At 40.5% G+C, this 25983-nt stretch overlaps 1 protein-coding gene across 7 annotated transcripts; it reads left to right on the top strand.

Annotated features, from left to right (window-relative positions):
• Nucleotides 1-25983, top strand: MCUR1 (mitochondrial calcium uniporter regulator 1). 7 transcript variants are annotated; one of them, XM_089918346.1, is made up of 9 exons: nucleotides 1-561; nucleotides 6450-6569; nucleotides 9921-10024; nucleotides 10501-10602; nucleotides 11596-11637; nucleotides 12484-12555; nucleotides 16706-16759; nucleotides 18113-18227; nucleotides 19460-25983. In XM_089918346.1, exons 1-9 carry the CDS (start codon nucleotides 141-143, stop codon nucleotides 19522-19524), a joined length of 1095 nt encoding a protein of 364 aa, XP_089774472.1. In that variant the 5' UTR covers nucleotides 1-140; the 3' UTR covers nucleotides 19525-25983. The 7 variants fall into 7 exon arrangements, with proteins under 7 accessions (XP_089774472.1, XP_022442412.1, XP_089774466.1 ...); XM_022586704.3 differs by lacking the exon at nucleotides 19460-25983 and adding an exon at nucleotides 19208-19280 and having other exon boundaries at nucleotides 2-561; XM_089918340.1 differs by lacking the exons at nucleotides 11596-11637; nucleotides 19460-25983 and adding an exon at nucleotides 19208-19280 and having other exon boundaries at nucleotides 38-561.

Below are 25983 nucleotides of genomic sequence, written 5' to 3'. Positions count from 1 at the left end.
AGAATGCCCGGAGCCCCGCCCATCCGGCAGGAAAGCGCAGGCTCGGCGCTGCCGCCCACGCTCGCTCCTGCCGTCGGTGTCTGGCTGGGGCTGCGCGTGACCGGCATGAGCGCGTTCGCGGGCCCGTGACCGCGTCAGGGATGGACTGCGGCTCTGTCACGAACGAGAGGCCGAAGCGCCGCCGGCGGCTTCTGCTCTCCCTGGTCGCCGGCCGCGGTGGAGGCCCCGGAGGCCGCGGCGTCCCCACGCGCCACCTCCTGCCCGGGCTCCTCGGCGGTCTGGGGGCGCTGCGTCCCCGCGCCCCGGCGGCCCGCGGCGGCGCGTCACGTGCCTCCCCGCTGCTCCTCCTCCTGCTGCTGCCCTCCCCGCGCCTGGCCGCTGCCTCCCCGCGCCGGCCGCTGGCGGACTGGGAGCGCTCGCGCGCCGGGCCCTCGGCTGCCCCGGCGGGGCGCGGCGGCGCGAGGAAGTGCCAGCCGGGCCTGGCCCCGGGCGTCACCTGTGCGGCGGGCGCGCTCCACCTGTGCCTCGGCCAGGTGGCCGCCCTCGCTTCCTCCAGGAGAGGTGAGGGCCGGGGCGGCGGGAGTTGGGCGGGTCAGCCGAGGTCGCCGGGCTCCTCCGGGCGTGGGGATGAAGGTCTGTCCGGTCCCGCCCTCTGGGCCACGCAAACCTGGGCTTCCTCGGGTGAAAAGACCCGAATTATTCGGAATGCGGGCACCAGGTGTCTGGCGCAAAGCGTGATGGGCTGCGGCGGGGTGGGGTGGGGGCGGTGCGTGCGGGCACAGCGCAAGCGCGTTTGTAGAGCCGTTTTGTCAGGTGCACAGTGTTTGGGGGCTCGGGTGAAGGGGTGTGCAGGAAGCTGGCGAGTTGAGGCTCGAAGCTCTGGGAGCCGAAGGGATTGTTTCACAATTTAATTGCAAACTCTCGTGGGTTCATTACTCTGCCTGGCACTTTTCTGGGAACTCGGGATGGTTATCAGTCAACAAACTCTTTTCCTTCTTGGCGCTTAATTGTAGCAGAGGAGATTAATATATATACATATATAATAATATCTGATAAATGTCGGAAAAAATAGAGGGGGTAAAGGTTAGGAGGTGGAGTGGGCCTTCAGTTGCTAATTTAAATGGAGTCCTCGGAATAAGTTTGCTTCGTTGAGAAGTTGGCATTTCATTAAATACTTTAAGGAGGTGAGAGCAGTCACGGCCTGCATGAGATTAGACTCAGTTTACTAGATTACAAATTGCCGATTAAAAAATCATCCGGGAGAATCCTTATTAATTAGCAAACTTGGTAAAAATCTAACTTTGGATAGTCTATGCATATCCATCAGTGGCTCTCAGTAACTACACTGATGGCTATTTAAGAAAACGGTTTTCTCAACAGACATGCTTGGTAAATGTTAGTTGCATCTAAAATTTAAGAGTACCTTTGGCGGGGCTTCCCTGGTGGCGCAGTGGTTGAGAGTCCGCCTGCCGATGCAGGGGACGCGGGTTCGTGCCCCAGTCCGGGAGGATCCCACATGCTGTGGAGCGGCTGGGCCCGTGAGCCATGGCCGCTGGGCCTGCGCGTCCAGAGCCTGTGCTCCGCAACGGGAGAGGCCACAGCAGTGAGAGGCCCGCGTACCGAAAAAAAAGAAAGAAAGAAAGAAAGAATACCTTTGGCTGGGGGAGAAACTGGTTGGTAGTGCAAAGAGTGAAAGCAGCTTTATGTCCAGAGGCTGGGAAATGAGTGGTGAACTCTGTCAGTGTCCTGCAGTACCTGTGAGTCTTTATTTCTGTACTTTGCCTTTTGTTGCTCTTTTTTTGACAAACTGGTAATTTGTGATTTGGTTTCCTCTCATAATTCCATCAGCTAATGAGAATTTTGACCCTTTGTCTTCAGGCTAGTGGTCTGTTTGGTGTCCAGGGTTCTCAGTAGAGCTACTTAGACTTAAGGATGTTTATGAATAGGAAATTTGTGCTCAGTTTCCTCCTCTGTCCAGGCCTAGCTTTGGGCTTATTTTGTGTGTGTGTTTTCACATCCTTTTGATATGCTGAAGGCCCCCCCAAAAGGAGAATTACATATTACACTTTACCATAGCTCTCTTTACTTGTTTCCCGGTTATTAGTGGGAATTCATAGTTCTTGGGCCTCGTTTTGTTGTCACAATAAAGGAGGAAAAGTGAGTCAGAGGTGTTCCCAGTGCCAGAGTACTGCTGTGTCCCCAGGCGCTGCCCTATGATAGAGGCAAGACGGAATTCACCCTCCATCAGCCAGAGTTGGAGGGCCAAGTGACGAGTGACTAGGCCCTTTCTCCTCTTTTCAGCCCACAATATATCTTTGAAATAAGCTTGCTTGCAGTTTTGTTTTAAATCACATGAATGATTATTGTTATTAGAAAAAAGGAATTTGGGACTAGAAGAATCCCGTCACACTTTTCACAAGCCAGTTCTATACCCAAATGTTCTCAAACTCCCTGACCCACGGGACAGTCCAGCACGGTTCTGAAGTGGGCAGGGTGGCTTGTAAAGAGATTAATATATATACATATATATTAATATATATGTATATATATTATACATTGCACCTGTAAGAGGTACAATCATTCATTCATTCATCTATCTGCCATCCAGCTCGGGCTGTTCTGTGTCAGGGTCTCTTCTCATGGAGGCCCAGGGCTGGAGATAAAGGATGAAAAAAGAGGTGCCAGATTTAAGTGAGCTCACTTAATGTGAAAAGGGAAGACCATAGGTGAAGGGCAGAAAGGGGTTCATCTCAAACTCTCTTTCTAGATAGTCTCTAGATTTGGATCTTAGAATTCTTACAATTGAATTTTCTTTTAAGTTATTTCTGGCCTGCAGTATACCAGGCCCTCTCCTAGTGACACAAAAATAACTGGCCGCTCTGGGGGAGCTTGGACTAATATACAGACATGGGAATAAACGTAAGTGCTGTGGTAGAGCTATCTGTACCGGGCTGAGAACACAGATAAGGAAGCAATAAACGTTGCTCCCTGACCTGGGAGGAGGTAGCAAAAAGAACCTTGCAGGGTAGCATAATGCCCTGCCCGGAACATAATGGATGCTTAGCACGTTGTCACATTGGATGAGGAAGGGTAAACAGGATGCTTAAAATTTACCAGTTGAGAAAGGGGAGCAAGCCAACCTTAAGGATGGAGTACCAAGGTCTGCACGTGCAGGAAACAGAATAGTTTAGGTGGCTAGAACAAAAGCTGAAAAGATAAGTGGCTAAATTAGGGCAGGCTTTGTATGCCTTGCCAAGGGCCTTACACTATAGGCTAGTGCTTCTTTGAATCTAAACACCATCCGGCCCACCTTTTTTTTTAACCATTAAACACACACATGCATACACGAGTTGTTGCATTTTATATTTTGTCAGTCTGCAAACAGTGTTTGGTACAGAGTGATTCCTGGCTCGCTGGTACTTACCTTGGTGCAGACTGTGACCACAGCCACCCCACTCCTTCCACGTTGCTAGTAATTTGGGAACCACTGCTGTCGTCTTACAGAAAAGCAGCAGGTCTGTAGGGTCCAGTCCATGTCACAATTTTTGCTTACTTGGAGTTTCCTTTGAGTGTTTACGGGTTGAGAATAAGAGTTGATTAGCTGAAGTATTTTTCTGGTCATTTAGGACAGGTACTGAGAAAACCTTTGAACTTTGAGTTAGTAGATGACTATTCTGTCTTCTCCCACTCTTCTACAACACCTGGCATCATGGAAAAGTAAGAACAAGTATGAAGCAAGATTTTTATATAGCTATGTTTATTACATTTAAATGAAAGATTTTTTTTATTTTATATCGTCCATCTCTCATTTTCTGTCAAAATGCCTTTTTTAGTGTGATTGTAAAGAGGTATTATGTTTAAATGTCCTTTCTTGACAAAATTGCAAGTTCGCATTGCAAAGTTGCAAGTTCGCATTGCAAAATTGCAAGTTCGCATTGTTCTGTTTTTTTAAAGCTGTTTTTTGTGGTTTGTGGAATACAAAAGCCAGGAAACCATTACTATACTACCTCCTTCAAATGAGCACCTTGAAACAGGTTTGCAAAACAGGTTGGATCTGTGGTTAAACGCACAGAAATCCATAGCAAAGGTAATATATAAATTGTTAGAACACATCTCTCCAAAGGTAGGCTCTTGCAAAGACAAGGAAAGAAAACTACAGACCAATATCTTTATGAAAACACTAGCAAACCAAATCCAGCAATATGTAAAAAGGAGTATACACCATGACCAAGTGGGATTCTGTCTCAGGGATAGCAGGTTCGCTTAACATCTGAAAATCTATTCATGTAGTACGCCACGTCCACCGCATACAGGAGAGAAACTACATGATCATCGCAAAAGGCAAAGAATTTGACAGAATTCCATACCTCTTCGTGTTAAAGAACACTTGACAAGTTTGGAACAGAAGGGACCCGCCTCACCTTATAAGGGGCATCTGAAATACCCACAGCTACCATCATACTTAATGGTGAAAGAAGGAGTGTTTTCCCTCCAAAGTCCGGAGCAAGGATGTCTGCTGTCACCATTCTGTTCAACACTCTACTAGAAGTTCTAGCTGGGGCAGTTAGGCAAGAAAATGAAAAGGCATCCAGATTGTAAAAGAAGTAAATTATCACTGTTCACAGATGACATGACCTGGTACATAGAAAACTCTAAGGAATTCACTAAAAAAACTATTAAAGCTTATAAACAAATTTAGCAAGATTGCAGGATACAAGATCAATATACAAATTGTACAAAAACAAAAGTCAGTTGTATTTCTATGTACTAGCAACGAAAAATCTAAAAAACAAGTCCCTTTACAGTAGCATCAAAAGGAATAAAATACTTAAATTTCACCCAAAAAAAGCACAAAAGTGATACTCTGAAACCTATATATAACATTATTAAAGAAATTAAAGACCTAAATAAATGGATCCCAAGTTCATGGTTGGAAGAATTTAGTATTGTTAAGATGGCAGTACTCCCCCAAACTGACCTACAGATTCAACACAATCTCTATCAAAGTTTCAAGTGGCTTCTTTGCGTAAATTGATAAACTGATCCTAAAATTCACATGGAAATGCAAGGGACTCAGAATAGCCAAAACAATCTTGAAAAAGAACAAAGTTGGAGGACTCACTTCCTGATGTCAAAACTTACTGCAGAGTTACAAATAATCAAGAAAATGTGGCACTGGCAGAAGGGCAGACATATAAATCAATGGCATAGAATGGAGAATTCACAGATAAATCCTCCCACTTATAGTCAGTTGATTTTTGATGAGAGTCACAAGACAATTTAAGGGAGAAAGTAGTGCTGGGACAACTGGACCTCCACATGCAAAAGGATGAAGTTGAACCCCCATCTCACACCATATACAGAAATCAACTCAAAAGGATCAAAGACCTAAATGTGAGACCTAAAACTGCAGAACTCTTAGGAGAAAACAGATGTAAATCTCTGTGTGCCCAGATCAGCCAGTGGTTTCTTAGATATGACACCAAAAGCATAAGGAACAAAAGAAAAAGATAAATTGGACTTAATTAAAAAGTTTTGTGCTTCAAAAGGCACCATCAAGAAAGTAAAAGCCAACCCACAGAACGGGAATATTTGCAAATCATACATGTGATAAGGAACATGTATCTAAAATGTATAAAGAATGCTCTTAGTAATAAAAAGATAACCCAAATTTTTTAAATGGGCAAAGGGTCTGAATGGATATTTCTCCAAAGAAGATATACAAATGGCCAATAAGTGCATGAAAAGATGTACGTCATTAACCATCAGGGAAATGCAAATCAAAACTACAATGAGATACCACTTTACACCCAATAGGATAATTGTAATAAAAAAGACAGATAATAACAATGTTGAGGATGGGGAGAAATTGGAACCCTCATACAGTTAGTCCTTCAACTGATGACGAGGTAAAAAAAAATTGGCATATCTATACAATGAAATATTATTTGGCAATAAAAGGAAATAAGATGCTGACATACTACATTGGTGGGTGAACCTTGAAAATACCACTGTATGTAAAAGAAACCAGTCACAAAATATCACATATCCTAAAGATTCTATTCAAATGAAATGTCCAGAGCAGGCAAATTCATAGAGACAGAAAATAGATAAGTGATTGCTGGGGGGAAGTAGGAAGATGAGGGGGTGATAGCTAGAGCGTAGCTAGAGGGTATAGGGTTTCTTTGGGGATGATGAAAATGTTCTGAAGTTTATTGTGGGATGGTTGCACAGCACTGTAAATATACTGAAAACAACTGGAGTATACACTTGAAATGGGTGAATCATATGTATCTAAGTTATGTCTCAATAAAGCTGTTGTAAAAAACCAGATAGACTTTTGAGGTATGCCCTGTTTTTTCATGGTGCTGGGTTGCTTTTGTTTACCATCAAACATCCACCTGTTTACCATCCACCTGTTTTGAACCGTATTGTCCTTTCCATTCTAGAGCTGAGCGTCTGTGCTGGGAGCCTGCATCTGGAGAGCAAAAGGAGAGATTTCACCTCTTCTCGGAGTAGGAAGCTCTACTTTGACACCCATGCCTTAGTGTGTTTACTCGAAGAAAATGGTAATCCTCTCTCATTTGGTTACTCAGTGCCATTAGGACTTCCCTTATGATCTTATTGAATTTCTCATATTTCTCTTTGACTTTTAAGTCTGTAGGTAATCTTTTGGTCAGTCTCCATTTTTTAAGTCCTTGTTTTTTGTTTAAGGACATTTTTGCTTCATCAGTACAATTGAGACTTTTCTCCCACATACTCTCTTTGTCCAAGTGAAGCGTATGTTTATAACATTACTCTGGAAGTATGGTATTATAGGTGAAAAATTAGACATAAGCCCTCAAAACTCAGGAATGATTCCTATGACAGCTGTCTAAGCACGAAAGTGATAGTTTTATTCCTGTGCATCTTGTGTGCTTTAAAATTTTTATGAAATTAAAATGTTGCTGAGCAACAATTATTGATAATTCCAACTTGTGAATTTTTAAAAATATTCAGACTTTTTCTCTTACTGCTGTTGAGTTAACTAATGTAAAAGATTGCTGTGACATGTATGAGTTATTGAAAGTGCACTTAATATATAGGTAGCATTCTCATATTTAATCTTATCTAGACAAATATACAATTTAATACACATTATAATTCTCTCTACTGTGACACATATATTCTCAAAATCAGAATCTCAAATATCATAGCTTATGTCTGAAATAAATCTGTGTTTTGACTTTATTGTATAGTTATTCATCCTGTTGTGTGTGTTCATATCTGAAAAGCTGCCCTGTGTAGACGTGCTTTACATGCCCAGGACACTGTGTTGGGGTGGATCTTTCTGTGCTTATGTGGGACGGTTAGCAGCTCTGGATTCGAGCTCTGCCACGTTCCAGCTGCTTGGTCTCACAGTCCTTTCTGCCTTCTCAGTTCCCATTTCTCCCTTCTCAGTTCCCATTTCTCCCTTGGTAAGAATTCCAAAGAGCCCTTTGAGTGTTAAGTAATGTACTTGAATGCACTTTGGGAAAACTGTCACATGCCCTGTGATAATTTTTACAGCTTTTCTTCTCAAACTTGAAACAGTTAGCCTTTTTCACCAAGACTTCTTTCAGCTCAGAATTTAAAAAAGAAAAGTAAAAGTGAGAAGAGGGGCATCTAAAATTATCTTGTTAAGCAGAAGTCTTTCTACTTTTCTTTTTCTTTCGTTCTGTTTCTTTTTCTTTTTTCTTTTTGATGGACCTGTGTTCTTGTATTCAAAGTAACCAACTGTAAAAAGACATCTTAGAGATAATAGGGGCATCTCAACATACACTAGATGTTTGATGATATTAAAGAAACATCATTAATTTAGTTACGCGTAACTATGGCCAGGTAGCTGCAGTGGTCCCAAATCCTGTTTCCCAGTGCGAGGTGGTATTTGTTTCCCCTCCCCCCCTTTCAAAATCCATTTATTAATTTATTTTTGACAAATTAGAAATAGCAGATGTTGAATGTTTAAAATATGATGTTTCAATATATGTACTGCCTGCTTTTCTTGATTTTCAAACCCTGGCCCATGAATATTTGCATATTTCAAGACCAGTGATGTGAAGACCCCACTGGATGTAGGGTGTGAAGGTGCTTACATGAATGATGGGTGTCTGCGATGGCTGGGTTAGGATAAGGCCAGGAAGTACCCCTCAAGGAATGTTCCATCCTTTATCCCTTTTTCTCTCCAGAGTTATGTCTCTTGATTCACAAAACTTTCTCTGTGTCTGTAATCTCACTAGCCCTGATTCTGTCCCATTCTCTCATTCCTCCAAAAAGTAATTTGCATATGGCAACCCAGGAGGTTTTCAGGCTTCTCCTTTTTCTTATCCTTTCTCCTCCTATAGGTAGTTCTAAATTATAAGGCTTTAAGTTTCTTTTCTTATCAGCGTAAGTTCTCTTTGGTCTCCCTCTTTCTTTTCTTCATAATTCCCAAACCTAATTATGTTTAACTATGAACTCTTATTAATAAGTTTTAAAATTTTCAAAAGACATGTTCATTTTTTAAAAATTAGGAAGACAGAAAAGAAACAAGAAAAACTACTCTGAATCCCAGTACCAGAGTTAAACAGTGTTCACATTTGGGTGATTTTTTTCTAGCTGTTCATGACCCACACATTGAAAATGAAAGGATTTTGAATAAAGTGAAAAGAGTAGGTCTTTGGAGGTCTTTTTGTCTCCTTTAAATTTGTTGCTTTCTTTTTTTTTGATTATAAAATATGCTTAATCTCATCCAAATTGAATCAGTTATAACTTTATCCAAACAAATGTGCCATGGATTAATTACAAGAATCAGTAAATTCTTCTGAAGTTCTTACAGCTGGAAGTATTTTTTTTTTTTTTTTTGCGGTACGCGGGCCTCTCACTGTTGTGGCCTCTCACTGTTGCGGCCTCTCCCGTTGTGGAGCACAGGCTCCGGACGCGCAGGCTCAGCGGCCATGGCTCACGGGCCCAGCCACTCCGGCATGTGAGATCTTCCCAGACCGGGGCACGAACCCGCGTCCCCTGCATTGGCAGGCAGACTCCCAACCACTGCGCCACCAGGGAAGCCCGTAGCTGGAAGTATTTAACGGAAAGAATTGTATTCCAGGGACTTATGCGTCTTAAGCATTTAAAATTAAGCATTTTAATTAGAATTTTCAATGTGAAATATGTTACTACCTAAAGTTATTAAAAACAGTAGCACTGCTGAGTTGAGTCTTTAGGTAATTCAGTTCAGCAGCATTTATTGAGTATAAAAGAATATATTTTTTTCCAGTTTGAGCCCCCCCCCCACTCGTGATTGAGGAAAATTATGGAAGAAAAATATAAGAGCCAATTTTGTCTTTTAACATTAAGTAAATTAACAGCTGAATTATTATTTATATAGCCACTGATTTGACTGATTTGTGCTGGAAATAAAATAAGCTTTCTCTACTTAAGTAAATTATTTTTTACTAACATATACATTTTGAAATTAAGGAAGTCACATCCATTGTAGAAAATTTAGACAACACAATTACCTAGAATCTTTGTTAAATTACAGAAGAAATAAATTGTATCTATAGTTTTGAGTCTTGCATCTTTTCACTTGACCTTGCACTGCAGGCATCCCCTGTGTCACTATGCATTCTCTTTTTGAAAACATGGTTTTTGATGGCTAGGAGGGACATCAGAGCTCAGTCATCTCAACCCCTCATTTTACACGAGGAAACACTCCGATGTGTCCTCCTTGTTCCAAGTGACAGACACATCACAGCCTGTGGCTAGACTCTACCCTCCTGCTACACTAGGCTTTCCACCTGCTTCTGAATTCAGACATCCACTTGCATGTGTCAGTTTGCATTCTCCCCCTTTCTATGAAGGATTTTTTTTGTTCTGGCAACTAGAGTCTCCTGAGTGACTGTCTTTGTGTGTTTGCCTAGGGTTTACTACTCAACAAGCAGAAATCATTGTCTCTGCCTTAGTCAAGATCATGGAGGCCAACATGGATATCGTCTACAAAGATATGGTCACCAAGATGCAGCAGGTAGCTTTGCTGGGGCACTTGAGCAAATTTGAAATCTAATGAGTATTATTTGTAATATATGCTTTGGGATAATACTCTGTTGAAAAGCATATCGTAATTTTAACATAAATGAGAGACAGATGGTTACAGTGGCATAAAAAATATTTATTCAAAGCTATTTAGTCAGCTGTTACAGAATCACTTATGTTTGAAAACTGACTATTCTAGTCAACCGTGCTTTAATAAATGGAGATGTGGCTAGAATTATAGCAGCTGGTCCTCTGACTGCCACCCTTTTAACTGTGATTCACTTGATGCCGACACTGGAAATGAGTTCTTATTCTTTTCCCATTTTCAGACAGAGGAGGACCTTGCCGAACCTCTTTCTTTGTTCCCATGTCCTTCTAGTTTCTCAATAAGATGATACTGGGTAGAGACAGTAGGAGGTAGAGTTCCTAGGCCGGACTAGGTTATATGTTTTGTTTTTCTTTTCCCAGGAGATCACTCTTCAGGAAATAATGTCTCAGATTGCCAATGTGAAAAAAGATATGATTATTTTGGAGAAGAGTGAATTTTCAGCCCTCAGATCAGAAAATGAGGTAAAACTAAAGAACCACTCATATTTACCAAATGCTTTATATTAAGACATTGAGATATGATATACACACACAGAAGTGTACAAACATGTGTACGTCTCGATGAATTTTCAGTATAGACTATCAGTCAAATCAAGAAATAAAAATATATATATATTAAAAAAAAATAGATGGTGACCAGTGCCCCAGAAGTGCTGCGGACGCCCCCTTCTGGTCACTCCTCCCACAGCGGAAACCATTATCCTGGCTAACATGGCTGTTGAGTGGTTTGGCTGTTCCAGAGCTTTATCGGATGGAATCACAGCGTGTCTTGCAGTGATAGGTCATTCTTTTGCATTGTTCATAGTATTATAGGAATATGCCGCGATATTCTACTGCAACGTATATTAGAGATGTTTCCAGTTTGAGGTTATTATGAATAAGTGCTGCTGTAAAATATCGCTTCATTTCTTCAAGTGTGGTGTTTGGGATCAGCGTTTAAATAAGTGCTATCTTCGTGTCTTCCTTTATTTTCAGCCCTATTTAAAGTCCCATGAAGGAAGTTCATTTATTATCTGTTGGTCTTAATCTTATAAGAAACCGCCTAGCAAAAGATCCTTCTTTTGCTAGAAAAAGGTAAACTGTGAAACTGTCAAAGTTGTCTGGAAGTCAGTTATTTGAGGGCAGAATTAGTTCAGAGAAAAATTGAAGGAGGAATTAAAGCAGGGCCTCTGAAGGGAGATGAATATATTGAAAACCGTTGTGTTACTAATTTTATGTGGCCTTCAAGATGGATTAAGACGTATCTCAAGACACACCATGATTGTAGTACCATCCTGGCACAACAGTCATTTCTGCCACTGAGACTATTCAATTATGCTTGTATTCTGAACGTGGCCGAATTTGTGTTGAATGAGGAAAGAACTTGTTCACAAATACATGTTCTAATAATTGTTTATTATGTTTTTCATAATCTTCTAAATATATCCTTGACATTTCTTGTTAATGTGTTTTTAGAAAATAAAACTTGAACTACATCAGTTAAAACAACAAGTAATGGTAAGATCTTCATTCCTGTTTGCTTGCTTGTTTATAATTACATAAGCTTAGTAATAAATATAATGTCCGAAATACTTATATGTTCTTAAAAACTTAATTCTGTGTTAAATATTTGTGTGATGTGTCTCGAAAGTACACATTGGAAGATTTAACCAAGAACATAGCCAATGAATGAGTTACTGATGTCTGTAACCAAATTCATTAAGAAAATTGCGATCTAGAAGGAATGAAGTCATTTTTAAATAAAAAATTTTCTAAAATAGCTACCTGGAACCCTGAGATTATCTTAGGAGAGACTGTCTTTAGAGAATTACACGTGATTTTAAACTGCTGACTGTGCCAGCTGTTTGATTTTTTTTTTAAGTCGAAAGGACATTGATGTTAAAGAAGAAAAGGTTTTGATGAGTGTCAGTAGGAAGACTTTACTTAAACCAGAATTTAATATTTTACTTTTTTGAGTCCATCTCTGCTTTCCAAAGTTGTCCAAGGAACAGCTTGATTCATAAATTTCACAAGGTGATTGCATTGGGAATCTTGAGGTTAAAAGCAACAATAACCCACTCTAGACTGACTTAAACATCAAAGGGGGATTATTTGTATATACAATTGGGAAGTCCCAGCAGGGCTGACTGCAGACGTCGCTTAGCCAGTCTCCTGACCCCGCTAGTCTCCAGCTCCGTTCCTGTGCGCGCCCCTGGCCCGGCCCTTTCCCCCTTTCCCCCTTCCCCCCTTCCCCTTAGCCCCTTTGGGTGGAGCAGTGGAAGCAGCAGGGAAGGCGCACATCCTCAGAGTTTGGATCTCTTACTTTGGATTTCTTTCTTTCTTTGTTGTTTGCCCTCCCACTAGGATGAAGTGATCAAAGTCCGAACAGATACCAAATTAGATTTCAGTCTAGAAAAGAGCAGAGTAAAAGAATTGGTATGTTTCTTTACTAAAAATATAGTATGAATTAATTTCTTTGCAGGATGGAACATTTGGTCAAGTCTGTTTACATACCATTCAGAAGTATTGTTAAATATTTACCTGTATATCATTGTTAGACACAGTTTTTTCTTTATTTTGACTATATTTTGAATTAAGGCTTAAATTTGATGCTTTCAAAAGTAACACTAAAATTAAAATCTTGGTCAAAGCAAGTTTGAATCTTGTATGTTTCAGAGATACTAAATTATGTGTCACTTAGGCATGAATAAAGAAATTAAATTCAATCTTGATCTATTTGATATTGACTTAAACCTCTTCTGGTCCCGATTTTTCAAAAGTTAAGTTGATTATCTGATTTGAATAATATTAAATTATTAATATTAAATAACATTAAATTCTGTGTTAAAAATTCAAGATTTAAAAAATATTTCCATATAGTTTTTTCTTAATAGAGAAATCTTAATGACTTTACTGCATTGTTTTAAAGTGCAAATTCTAAATGATTCTTGAAGTTATATTAAGTTGAAATTTTCTATTAGGGAAAGTAGTGCTAAATATTTGTTACCAAAAAGATATCACAAAATGTGGGTTGTAAATAAGTGGAAGGGATGTATATATATATATATATATATATGACATATATATGTTTATATATATGTCAGTACAACAACTTGTGGGATCCATGCCCAAGACCTAAGAAAACTGGAAATATTGCTCCGCTTCCCTTTGAAATGCCTGTTTATGTGCATTTCAAAGGTAATACATATAAATACAATGTTTTTCCCTCAGGGCTTTCACAGTAACTTCTTGTTGTAAACTTTTTAATTTTAATGAGATATAATTGACATACATTACATTTCAGGTGTACAGTGTAATGATTCAATATTTTTATGTATCGTGAAATGATCACCACAGTAAGTCTGGTTAACATCCATCACCCACATAGTTACAAAACTTTTTTTCTCATAATGAGAATTTTTAAGACCCCCTCTCTTAGAAACTTTCAGCGGTACAGTACAGTATTATTAACTCCAGGCACCATGCTGTGCATTACATCCCCAGAACGCAGTTATTCTGTAACTGGACGTTTGTACTCTTTGACCCCCCTTCTCCCATTTCACCCCCTCCCCGCCCACCTCTGGCAGCCACCAATCTGTTCTCTGTATCTGTGAGCTCGGGTTTTTTTGGGTTCTTTTAGATTCCAAATATAAGTGAGATCATATGGCATATGTCTTTCCCTGTCTGACTTAGTTCACTGAGTGTAACACCCTCCAGGTCCATCCGTGTTCTTGCAAATGGCCAGATTTTTAAAAATTTTATAACTGAGTAATACTCCATTGCATATATATATACGCACTGCGTTTTCTTTATTCATTCATCCATCGATGGACACTTAGGTTCCTCCCACGTTTTCGCTATTGTAAGTAATGCTGCAGTGAACATAGGGTACAATAAGTTGGATGTTTTATATGTGTTGGGTTGCCTCTAGTGACTTTTAACCCGTCTGTCTTCTTGTTCAGGCTGTATTTACATTTCTTTATTTATTAGTTAGATACCTTTTTAATTCTCAGCATAAAAAGAAATAGGGCATATACAGCATTTTTTACTAACAAAGAACAGGATGCACATGCAGAAACTGAGTATTCACAGTTTTTCATTGTCTCCTCATTTTTCACAATTTACTTTTAACCAAACTGTGCTACAATGATAAATGAAGCTAATATTGAAATTCAAACAAGTACTTAAGTGTATTTTGAAACTGCCTCTGGATTTCAAGAGTTAAGTTGAGCTTTGTTATACAGAATAATTATTATGTCCATGTTACCTGTCTTTCTAGTCTTGAAACACTTTTAACCTTGAAGATTAAATCACTTAGTATTACTAAAATATGTGATGATCACTAGCATATGACTAGTATCTAGAAGAGGAAGAACTCTTTTGGTTACCTTTGTCCTCAGGGTTGTAGACTTAGCAGGAATTCCTTATTCACTTGATTTAGGAAGATTCCTGTAGCTAACCGAGCCAGGAAGAACTTCATTTAGGAGATTGGGAGATAGGGGGTGTGAACATGGATTAAAGCCAGTGAATTTATGTGACTTACTAACCTAGCTGAGAAGTCGTTCTTGGTAATCCTAAATTCAGATTACTCTGAAGTGCAGGACAGTGGTATATTAGTATGTAGCTAGCATGAATTTAACTGCACTGAGGAAGATAAGCTATTCAAACCTCTCATTCTCTTGTTTAATAAAGTTATAATACTGTTTCAACAAAATTAACTGTGGTGATATTTACAGCCAGTTTCAAAAGCAGTGTAGCCCGTAAACTGCTTTGGGGTGCAGGGAGATGGAGCTATATAGATGTTATTTTAAAAATCATGGCAGTCTGTCCTACAGAGTGAAGTAAGTCAGAAAGAGAAAAACAAATACCATATGCTAACACATATATATATGGAATCTAAAGGGGAAAAAATGGTTATGAAGAACCTAGGGGCAAGACAGGAATAAAGACACAGACGTAGAGAGTGGACTTGAGGACATGGGGAGGGGGAAGGGTAAGCTGGGACGAAGTGAGAGAGTGGCATGGACATATATACACTACCAAACATTAAATGGATAGCTAGTGGGAAGCAGCCACATAGCACAGGGAGATCAGCTCTCTGCTTTGTGACCACCTAGAGGGGTGGGATAGGGAGGGTGGGAGGGAGACACAAGAGGGAGGGGATATGGGGATGTATGTATATGTATAGCTGATTCACTTTGTTATACAGCAAAAACTAACACAACATTGTAAAGCAATTATACGCCAATAAAGATGTTTAAAAAAAATCATGGCAATATCAAAACTTAGGTTTTTCCTTTCTCTTGTGGTTGAGTCAATATTGACTTAGTGAAAACTGGAGTTTTAAGAGGTGCAGAAAATCCCATTCCACCCTGCCCTCTGGTGGTGATCTGGTGCATAGCGCTCGCTCTCTCCCTCTCTCTCTCCCTCTCTCTCTCCCTCTCTCTCTCTCTCTCTCTCTCTCTCTCTCTCTCTCTGTGTCTCTCTGTGTCTCTCTGTCTCTCTGTCTGTCTCTCTCTCTCTCTGTCTCTCTCTCTCTTTCTCTCCCTCCCTCCCTCCCTGGAGTTGAGCATTCTTTGGTCCTGCAGCTGGTTCTTGGTTTGGGGTTTTGGGTTTTTTTCTTTTTTTTTTTGCTCCTAAGCAATGCTGTTTCTATACTTTATCCCCCTAGTAGTCACAGGGGAACACTGTATAGCTAGAAAGTTTCTAGATACTTCAAAACCATTAATTTTTTCCCCTATAACAACGTTAATTTATTGAAGTTTTTTAATTCTTCACTTAAATTATAGATTTTCATTTGCTCAGTTAAATCCTAACGCCCACCACTAAGGAGATGTGTCTGATTTTGGTCTCAATGTCAACAAAATTGCACAATATCTTTGCATAGATATTAATAGCCAAAGGCAAGATACCATTTTAATTCTGGGTAGAACTAGTCAGTTCCCTTAGTAACACTGAATTGTGACAATGCCCACGTGGGTTTGTTTTTTGTTTTTTTCAATTAAAACCAGCATGTGATGGTTTAGTGTATTTCTTGTATCTGTATATTTACATAGTGTTTTATAATCACAAGGCGACATCTATGTCACAGAATAATATTCCTTGAAACTTTTTTTTTCCCCAACTTTATATCTTTTCTCTCTTCTGTCTAAGCCTCAAATAGTGACCAATTTTGTTTGTGGTTACAATGGGATAGCTCCTAAATTGAATTGTTACCCCACTTATTACAACCCTCTCAAAGCCAAAGAGCATATGTCCATGTAAATTGGTCCCAGGGAATGCTGTTATAATAGTGGGAGGGGCCTAGAGACAGACATCCCAGCGAAGAGATGAAAAGAGAAAAGCAGCAGAGAGTGGTGGAGGATGACAAAAGGGGATCCAGATGTTGGAGCGATGAGTGAATATAAATAAGAAACCCCAAAACACAGGTCAAAAGGAGAAGGCAAGTAGGCTACTTTACCCTAGGAGTGGCTTCTAGTGGTACATATTCTTGGAATTACTGAGACCAGAATATTTAAGGCACCAGAGGAGGAGGAGAGAGAGGGGAATAAATCAGAATCTGACCTGTGTTACGTGTTTGTTTCAGTATTCATTAAACGAAAGGAAGCTGCTGGAAGTAAAAACAGAAATGGTGTCATTGGTAAGAAAAGATTCACTTTGCATCTTGCAGAACTGAAACTCTACCCTTGAAGCACCAACCCCTCCTTTCTTCCTCCCCTGGCTGCCACCATTCTATTTTCTGTTTATGAATCTGACTATTCTAGGTCCCTCATGTAAGTGGAATCATACAGTATTTGTCCTTTTGTGACTGGTGTATTTCACTTAGCATAATGTCCTCAAGATTCCTCCATGTTGTAGCATATGTCAGAATTTCTTTCCTTTTTAAGGCTAAATAATATTCCATTGTATGGATGTAGTACATTTTGATCATCCTTGTGGCCGTTGTGAATAATGCTATGAACATGGGCATACAGATATCTATTGGAGTTCCTGTTTTCAATTATTTTGGGTATATATACCGAGAAGTAGAATATCATAGGATTTTTTGGAACACAAAATACTTAATTATCTTAATGAAACTTTAAATCTCAGTGATTGAAGAATAATAAGGAATGGAGATGTTTTATTATATTTTTAGCTTATGGCATGCATAACTTATTTACCATCCTATATTACCTGGGACCTTTGAAACCTGCAAGAGACTTCCATGAGAGAACAGTAAACTATTCCTCTGGAATATTTTACTCATCCAGGCATTTATTTCCTTATTCATTACCTGAATTATTCATCACAGGGAACCACTTACTTGCCCTAGGACTTTTAGTGAAGTATTTCCTATGCTTTTATGCATTAATGAAATGTTACAAACCCTTTATAACATCAGCCAAACTTACCACCCTTTGGGAGTTAATTGTGTATCTGGTTTAACTGTATTATATTTGGGAAAGAACGCATATAGGTCCTTGGTATAGCCAAGCCTCATAATAATAAAACACTTGGCATTCGAACTATAAAGGAAGAAAACTTTTAAAAACTGAATAGAAATAGCATCAAGGCGAGCGCTGTTGCTTTTAGATTGCCTGAGATTCCATTCATTTTGTTAAAGCACTTTCTGTATACCTTTCACTAAGAGGAATTCAGAAGCATGAGGCTTAGTCATTGCCATTGAGAACAGATCAGCTTCATAATCTTAATCTTATTTGCAGAGCAGTCTATAATTTAAAAAGCTTCCCTCCATCACTTATCACACTTGATTCTCTAAACAGCTGATGTGAAGACAGGGCCAGTGTTACCTTTTTCTTTGTCTCAAACAGAAGGAAACAGGCCTAGAGATAGCTACAGCCCTGACCAGTACAATACATCATGAGGCTAGTAGAACTCAGACTAAAGCCCAGGTCTCCTTAATCTGACCCTGCTGGGAAGGGACTCTAGGACTAACAACAGAGGGGATGCATCCAAAGTGGTTTAATGCTGTGAATCTTTCTTTTAAAAGCACGCCCAGCAAGATCGGGCCATCACGCAGACAGACAGGAAGATAGATACCGAGGTTGCTGGCCTCAAAACCATGCTTGAGTCACACAAGCTTGATAATATTAAATATTTAGCAGGTAAGCCATTTTGTATCTAGATTAGTTAAAACAAGCTGAAAATAAATTTAAACAAAAAAAAAATTTTTTTTTTAATTTTTTGGCCATGCCACGTGGCATGTGGGATCTTAGTTCCCCAACCAGGGATCGAACATGTGCCCTCTGCAGTGGAAGCGTAGAGTCCTAACCACTGGACTGCCAGGGAAGTCCCAAAATACATAAAATTTATAAATTAAGTCAAAGACAGATATTGCATTTGGTTGATTCTAACACAATGTTTTTTCATGTTTTAACATCTCTGAAATTGGAAGGCATCTTACAATTTCCAATAGATGGAATATCATACAATAATTGGCATTTTTTCTTTCTTTGTAAAGTACATGATTTTATTTACTACTATTGATGGAATCTTAAATTTCATGAGATACTGGCATCGAACTATAGTTATTTGGAGTTATTTTTTGTAACATTCAAGATGGAATATTTTACAGATAGTTGAGTTGTGATCTTTTCTGCTTCTCCTTATAAGGTGTTATTTTCCTTTTGCAGTTTTTGAGCCAAAAGAGGGAAGGAAGATTCATGTACCAAAAAATATTACTTAGCCATTATTTTAACTCAGATTTAACATTTTGGATCAATCAGTATTTTGAAGTCTAATGGTATTTAGAAGTAGGATTTGCTCATCAAGTTAAAAGGTGTGTCCCTGTGTGTTACATGTGCATATACTTTGTGACCACAGAATTTTTGTGATTCTGTACTTTTACTGAAAAGTTTTCTTGGATATTGGATGCATTCGTACTTTCAAGATGATGGTCTCAGGTGTGGGGTTTTCTAATAGACAGGTGTTTCATGGGATGTGGCACATCAGTGAGCAAGCCAAGTTTCTTGGGTTTGGTTTTACTTTCTTGGTGGAAAAGTGTCTGTTTTCTTAATAAAAAGATGTTCCCGCAAGTAATTGTTCATAGAACTAATACTGTGCACAATTGTTTTTTTTCTTACAGGATCTGTATTTACGTGCCTAACAGTAGCTCTGGGATTTTATCGTCTGTGGATATAATAAAGTATCTATTTAAAGAGCATTTTATTGTTTTGCCTTAAAATACCAGATTGCTGTGCTTTTTTTCCCTCATTTCCAATTTTAATGCTGATTTTTAATTTAATGCATATTATTTATTGTATGCAAATTATGGACATATAACCAAGGCAGAGAAGTGAGAAATTTCATAACTGCTGCTTCCATCTTTCCTGTTTAGTTGACTTTATAACTCTGAGTGGTGGTGGACGAAGCAAGGAAGACTCCACTCAGCTGGGCCAGTGACCTTTGGGACATACCAGCAGTAAATATTTGTATAACTCTCCACAATTTTAAGTCTTTTGCTTTAATCGAGGATTGGGGGTCTCCGTTTAAAAGGCACGGGAGCTTTACTAAGTGCTGAAGAATCATTGTAACTGAATCCTCTTCACCTACTGACCCAGACCCTAATGTCAGCAGGTTGTGTTTCAAGGTTGTTAGAGGTTGTGTTAGAGGTTGTTTCAAGTCCGGCTGGTTGGTAGCCTCATGCTACATGGTACTTTACGCCCAAAAGAGATTTTTTTTCTTGTAATTTCCACTGTCTTAGTTATCGTTCTGTTCATTTTCTGTGTGCCTTCCAGCTAGAAAATCTTGTTGCCTGATGAAGCACTGTGATTGGGATGCAGACTCTCTCAGCCTCCTAGAGTGGTAACTGCCTCTCCCTCCCTCTCACTTGGCCCCTTCTCCTCTCCTCCCTCTTGGTGTGAGAGTTGTTACAACGCCTCAGGTGTGGCACTGCCTCCCTAGAGAACAGGCTCACCCTCGGCGTGGAAGTCCACTTCAGTCTGTGGGACAGGCTTTCTTCCTTCTGGTCTTCCAAGGGAGGCACAGGGTGTAACTTCTGTAGGAATATCTGGATGTGTAGACGGTGCACGTACTTTCCAGAAATGTCTTTAATGAATACGCCTTTGCCCATTACAAGCTCAGGTCATAGGCTTTGAAAATTAGATAATTTTCATGCCAGGTATCCTAATCTAGGTTGATTTCTTTGGTGGTTAAAGACATTCTCATACAAACCTTACCTCTGCATTTAAAACAAATTCCAAGATACAACTGGGGGTATTTTGGAGACGCACATTCTCATCTTACTTGAATGACCTGCACGTAGAGAGAATAGCATTTGAGAAACGATGACACTGAATGGCGCCTTCCTGTCTCTCTCCACGTGCACGCGTGTGCATATAACCTGGTCCAGTGGAGAAACCACATAGAGACTTCGGGATCAGACTGGTACAAGTGCCCATCGTCATTGTTCCATCCACACTGGTGAAAAGTTACCCTCTGTCCTTTGGGTGTCATTTCTAAACTTTGTAAAGTGTAAGCCATTGCCTTGTTTGAAACATTTGTGTAGCATAAAGATTCTGAGCTCCAGATAAGTATAAACATCAAGTACTTTGGCATGAGTGGTGTAAGTTTCAAAGTGAATAATAATTTAATCTTTTTTCAACTAGATCCAAAATTATCTTAACTGGCTCATAAAACATTTTATAGATATATTCTTCCCCTTTCAGAGAAGGAGCCCCAGAAAATACTGTACATTTAACAACTGCGCTAAGTATTAAAGAGTTAAATAAATGACATACCATTAAGACCACCTTTGCGATATAACTTTGGCTAGTAGGATCCTGAAGGAGCTTGGAGCACAGGGAGACACTCCTCCAAAAAAAAGAATCCCCAAGAGGAAAAAGTACTGTATGCAATTTTGTTTCAAAGCAAATAATAACTTTTACAGGTTAAAAACAGAAAGTGAAGTGACCTTATATCCTGACAAGATATTTTTTAAATAACATTTCAGTTGGGTGACTTTCTGTCCTCTGTCAGAAGTATTCCAGATGACATTCCTACTGGTGATGCTGGGGGCCACATCAGTCTGTCAGTTAATTTGGACCGCTGATTTTGCTGCAGAGTTCTCTGCAGTACGGAACAGCCCCCCACCTTCCCTGCCTTGGGAACAGTGCACTTTCCTTTTGGTGACCTGGATTGCATGCGTATACGGAGGCTGGGAGGGTTCAGGACCATATTCCCTTTCTTTAGTCACGTGTATTGTATTTGAAAAGCATAAGAGCCAGAAATACAAGTGTACCCTTCTTGGTGTGGACCCAGACGTCTGTGAACACGTAAGTGACTGGGACTGGACACAGTGTGATGGCTCCTGAGCTCACCTGGCTTAGAGGATGTAGGTCACTTTAGGAAACTCGGCATTAGCACTCATAAGGGGGAAGGTGCCTGGCAGAATTCCCAGATACCCTGCGTCTAGCACATGGGGAAATTAGCCATAGCAAGGTCCTAAAAATTACCGCTCCAGGCACAGGTGCCTAAAGCAGAATGTCAGGTGGACAGAATCTGTATTTCCTGTTCACGCACAAATCACTTAGGAGGTTCCTCCGCCCTCCTGCTTTCTCTCCCCTCCCCTACTCTTTATCTTTTTTTAAAGAGCTTAAACTCCAACCCCACTCCTTTCCTGGACCCTTAATAAGTGAGCCTGTTTGTGTGTACGGTTCTTTACAAGAAACCTGATTTTTTTTTTTTTTTTCGCGGTACGCGGGCCCCTCACTGTTGTGGCCTCTCCCGTTGCGGAGCACAGGCTCCGGACGCGCAGGCTCAGTGGCCATGGCTCACGGGCCCAGCCGCTCCGCGGCCTGTGGGATCCTCCCGGACCGGGGCACGAATCCGCGTCCCCTGCATCGGCAGGCGGACTCCCAGCCACTGCGCCACCAGGGAAGCCCCAAGAAACCTGAATTTTGATTTCTGTGCTGGTCTTAGTCCTCCGCTGGTTTTCCAGCTCAGTATCTAACAAAACTCAGTCTGAAGGTCTTCATCTTTTCCCTTAAGTATGCCAAGTACCTCAGCTGAGAAGTCACAAGTTCAGGAAGAAAGGCTTGACTCAAAGCAGCCATCTTACTGGAATTTGTCTCTGAACTCTTTAAAAACCAAAATCCTGAGCTGCGGTGTCCATGTCGCTGCCTGGGCGGTGTCCCTTGGCCGCCGCATGGAGCTACGGGCTCTTCCCTCTGCTCCAGGCTCCTCCTTTGCAGCCTCTCCTGTTAATTAGCTGTGTCAGCGTTGGCAGGCACCTCTCTTCCTCCCCCCTGCTATGCTGTGTTCTTAAGAATTTTGGCGTCATTTCTGAACAAATGTCATATAGATGGCACTATGGAGCTCATGTCTAGAAAAGTGGCTCTTAACATATGTTTATCAAATGTGTTGTGACTTTTCTGACACTAAAGCAAAAACATGTTAATCAGGAATAATTTATTCTTTATATAAAATGTTTGAGACTGTTTAGCCTTTTATCGGAATTTCATTTGGAAAATATCAGTCTTTCGACAGATTTATAACCTATGTTCCTCTGATTATAACCCAAACCATTTCTTAACCCTTTCGTTACTTAAGCAAATATTCAATTACATTTTACTATATAATAGAGTGGGCATATTTTTATGATGTAAAATAAAATATTTAATTCTCTATATGTGACTAATATACTTTTCTATCTGTTCCAATTGAATGTGAAAACTAGAACTTCTGCCTATGCTGTATTTCAACTATTATTCCCTCCAATTGTGAATGGTAACATTGCTGTATTATTTTTTAAATCTAATACCTAAACATTTGGATTTGCATAGAGGATACGTTTGAAAGTGATCATTTGATTTACAAAATAAATTTTTTTTTACTATCCAAAAGAATTCTTTTTGCACGCTCGTGTAAAGTGCTTTAACTCCTTGCTGGAGGGGAAATGAGGTTTATACGCAAGTTTTTAAAAACTGCTGAAGATTCAGGTTACAGGTGATAAAATCCAAATCAGACTAGCTTGAGGAAAGAATTTGCTTTTCTTGGCTTACACGATCAAAGTTCAGGAAGAGCAAAACGAAAATGCCATCAGAACTCACCTTCCGGCACCTCACATCTCTGCTTTTTCTCTCAAACCAACTTCACGTGTGGAAGAGCAGCCAGCACATGCCGTAAGTCTTAGGATGGGAGAGTTCCACTTTGGAAAAGCCTGGAAGGAAGACTCCAGAGCAAGTACCTAAGGTAGCAGCCAGAGGAAGGGTCCTGGGCGGGTCCGCCACGCTTCTGCCCCCGGACCTGTGCAGCAAACATGCCACCTCTGAAAAGTTGGGCTCTTCTGAGTTTCCTGCAGAAGCTGACCTTCCACGGGACAGACGTCTGCTCGAGAGGAAAGCAAAGGAACGTGTTGGGAAAGTGGGTAAATGAAAGCCTGGAAATTAATTTTAGGTACCATTTTCTCCAACCGTGAATCTTAACTCAAGTTAGAGAGTCACATAAAAACTGCCTAGGTTTGAGGGGGAGCCATAAAGTTTCTCAAAGGCCCTACATGATCTGCAAACCCAGTCTTCGTGTGAAAATGGTGTCCCAGATGCTGGTCATCCATCTGCCTTCTCACCTCAATCCCACTTTCGCATCTGTGGTGTGCAGACAAACTAAAAACCTGTTCTTTGCCATGGGTCTTTGATTTCTTTAAAAGTAAGAAAATTGTTTTAAAGAAAGACATTTTTAGGAACAGCTTTGTCTCTGGCATCTAAACCCCTGGCATTCCACAGCAGAATCTCACTACCGTTCAGTGTGCTGGCAGCCATGTCTCTACCTTAGTTCTGCAGTTTCCACTGGAGGATCAGACTAAGACACCGGCAAGGGATCGTGGTGGCCATCACCCACAGAGTCTGAGCCCAGGCATTTCTAACACATAGGGAGCAGTGAGCTGCTGCTCTTTCACATTTCGCAGGTATGTAGAGAACTATTTTTAGGCCGACACGCAGGAGTAAGAAGTTGATACATGCTCACGGTTTGCAAGGTCCTAACTATTCCTTTCAGTTTAATCTTTTTTTTTTTTTTTTTGCATGCAGTCTGTGCTTCGGTAAACCCGGATCCGTTGTACATGATTCTGAAGTTTCAAGTCAGCTTATTAAGCCCAGGAGCTGCACTCACAGCCTCAGCTCAGTGTGTGGTTTCTGCACTTACTGTCTTTCAGGAAAAGTTTTTAAAAAACTTTCCTCCTCAGCTGTCTCAGACTCAGACTCCACAATACACATTCCCCCGGGAGAAAAACTGCTTAGCGGCCTCTTGTCCCTCAGCCTGAAAGTCAGTGTCTGCCTAGCACAGAAGTATTTTTCACTAGTTCTCTTTTACTTTTATACCAGTTTATGGTTTGCATGAACCTCACAGCATTCCAAGAGGCACTGTAACAGGCAGTGTCTCTCTCAAACCTGAAGAATTGCTGTCTTGAAAATCTCAGTGGTAAGACTTTGTGGGGAAAAGATGGAAGCCTGGGGGAATCAAGATATTCAGTGAACCCATGAGAGCACTTAGAATTTTTTTTTTTACATTTGTATCAGTTCGATGCTTTCAACTGCAAGTAACATAAAACTAACAGTGACTTATACCTCATGACTTTTATTACTGAAGTCTAGAAATAGGTGAGTCTCAGGATTGGTTGGCAGCTTAACCCTTCATCTTTTCACTCTTACCTTCCTCTGTGTGTTAGCCCCCAACTTCACCCTTGGGATTGCCTGATCACAACGTGGCTGCCACAGCTCCAGGCATCACATCCTCACACAGCAGCATCCAAAGCAAAAAGAGATGCACAAAAAGGGCTCTTCTCATATGTCTGTCTCTTTTTAATCGGGGAGAAAGATCTTCCACCCTTCCCACAGAAATCCTCTTATGTCTCATAGGCCAGGACTAGGTCACATGGTAGCAAGAGGTTGCAAAAGGGAATGTTTAACTGTTTCAGCCCCTCTGGTAGGAGGCCGGCAAGGAAGAAGGAGTCTGGAAATGGTTGTTGGTTGGCATTCAACAGTGTTGGTTACAATGTTCGTGAAAATAAAACACAGGCTACAGACTAAAAACAGAGCTATATACTAGCTTGATCTGAAATTTGAGTGGTTGCAGGAAGTGCAAAAAGTAAGTTTACATTTGGTAGAATTCGAGGTCGAGAAGGGATGTCTGGGGCACAGTCGGTGGCCCTCAGGCTTGTTCAGGGTGGGTGGACCTAGAAGGCATCGTGTTCTCTACTGAACAATATGTTCTTTGTGAAATGCTGCAAATTACTGACGCATCTACTTGCTTCCTACAACCCAGGAGAGGTGTACCTGCAGAAAGTCTGCTTCTGATGCATGTATGCAATTAAATCAAAAGGTCAGAGGTTCATGGAAAAAGAATGTAGCTGTTGAACCAAGCATGGCCAGTGAGATCTGGGTTTTCTGCATTAATATTTATGTGAATGCCTTTGCTTGCTTGGCTATGAACAGCAAGTGGTAGGAGGCAAATCAGTAGCAAGTCCACAAAGTTTAAGAAAACTCTAAGAGAAAAGGTGAAAGATGGAGAAAAGTCTATTAACTTCTTCCTGCCAATTAATAAAACCATGGTTATTGTGTTTGGGCAGCACAATATCTTGGCCTGGTTGCTAAAGATCAGTTTTTACAGGCAGAAAGTTCCACAGCCACTAATATGATGAGTCAGGAGTCCTGGGCTTAGCCCCCTTACCAGCCTTACCACTTGCTTCTTGGGAAGCCATTTAACCTTGCCAATCCTGAGTGCCACACTTCTAAAATAATAATAACAGCAATAATAATGATAATGGGAATAATTATAGAGCATTTGTTTACTGTCTTACACTAAAGCCTTTACATGCTCACTGAATCTTCATCGCATCCCTAGGAAGTACGAAGTATAATGATCTCT

This window comes from Delphinapterus leucas, chromosome 10, assembly GCF_059928025.1.
Source record: "Delphinapterus leucas isolate spDelLeu-1000000601 "Yukka" chromosome 10, BTC_Dleu_Yukka2, whole genome shotgun sequence".
Classification (NCBI taxonomy): domain Eukaryota; kingdom Metazoa; phylum Chordata; class Mammalia; order Artiodactyla; family Monodontidae; genus Delphinapterus; species Delphinapterus leucas.
Note: the sequence above shows the minus strand (reverse complement) of the source record. Positions and strands in the feature narration are given on the sequence as shown.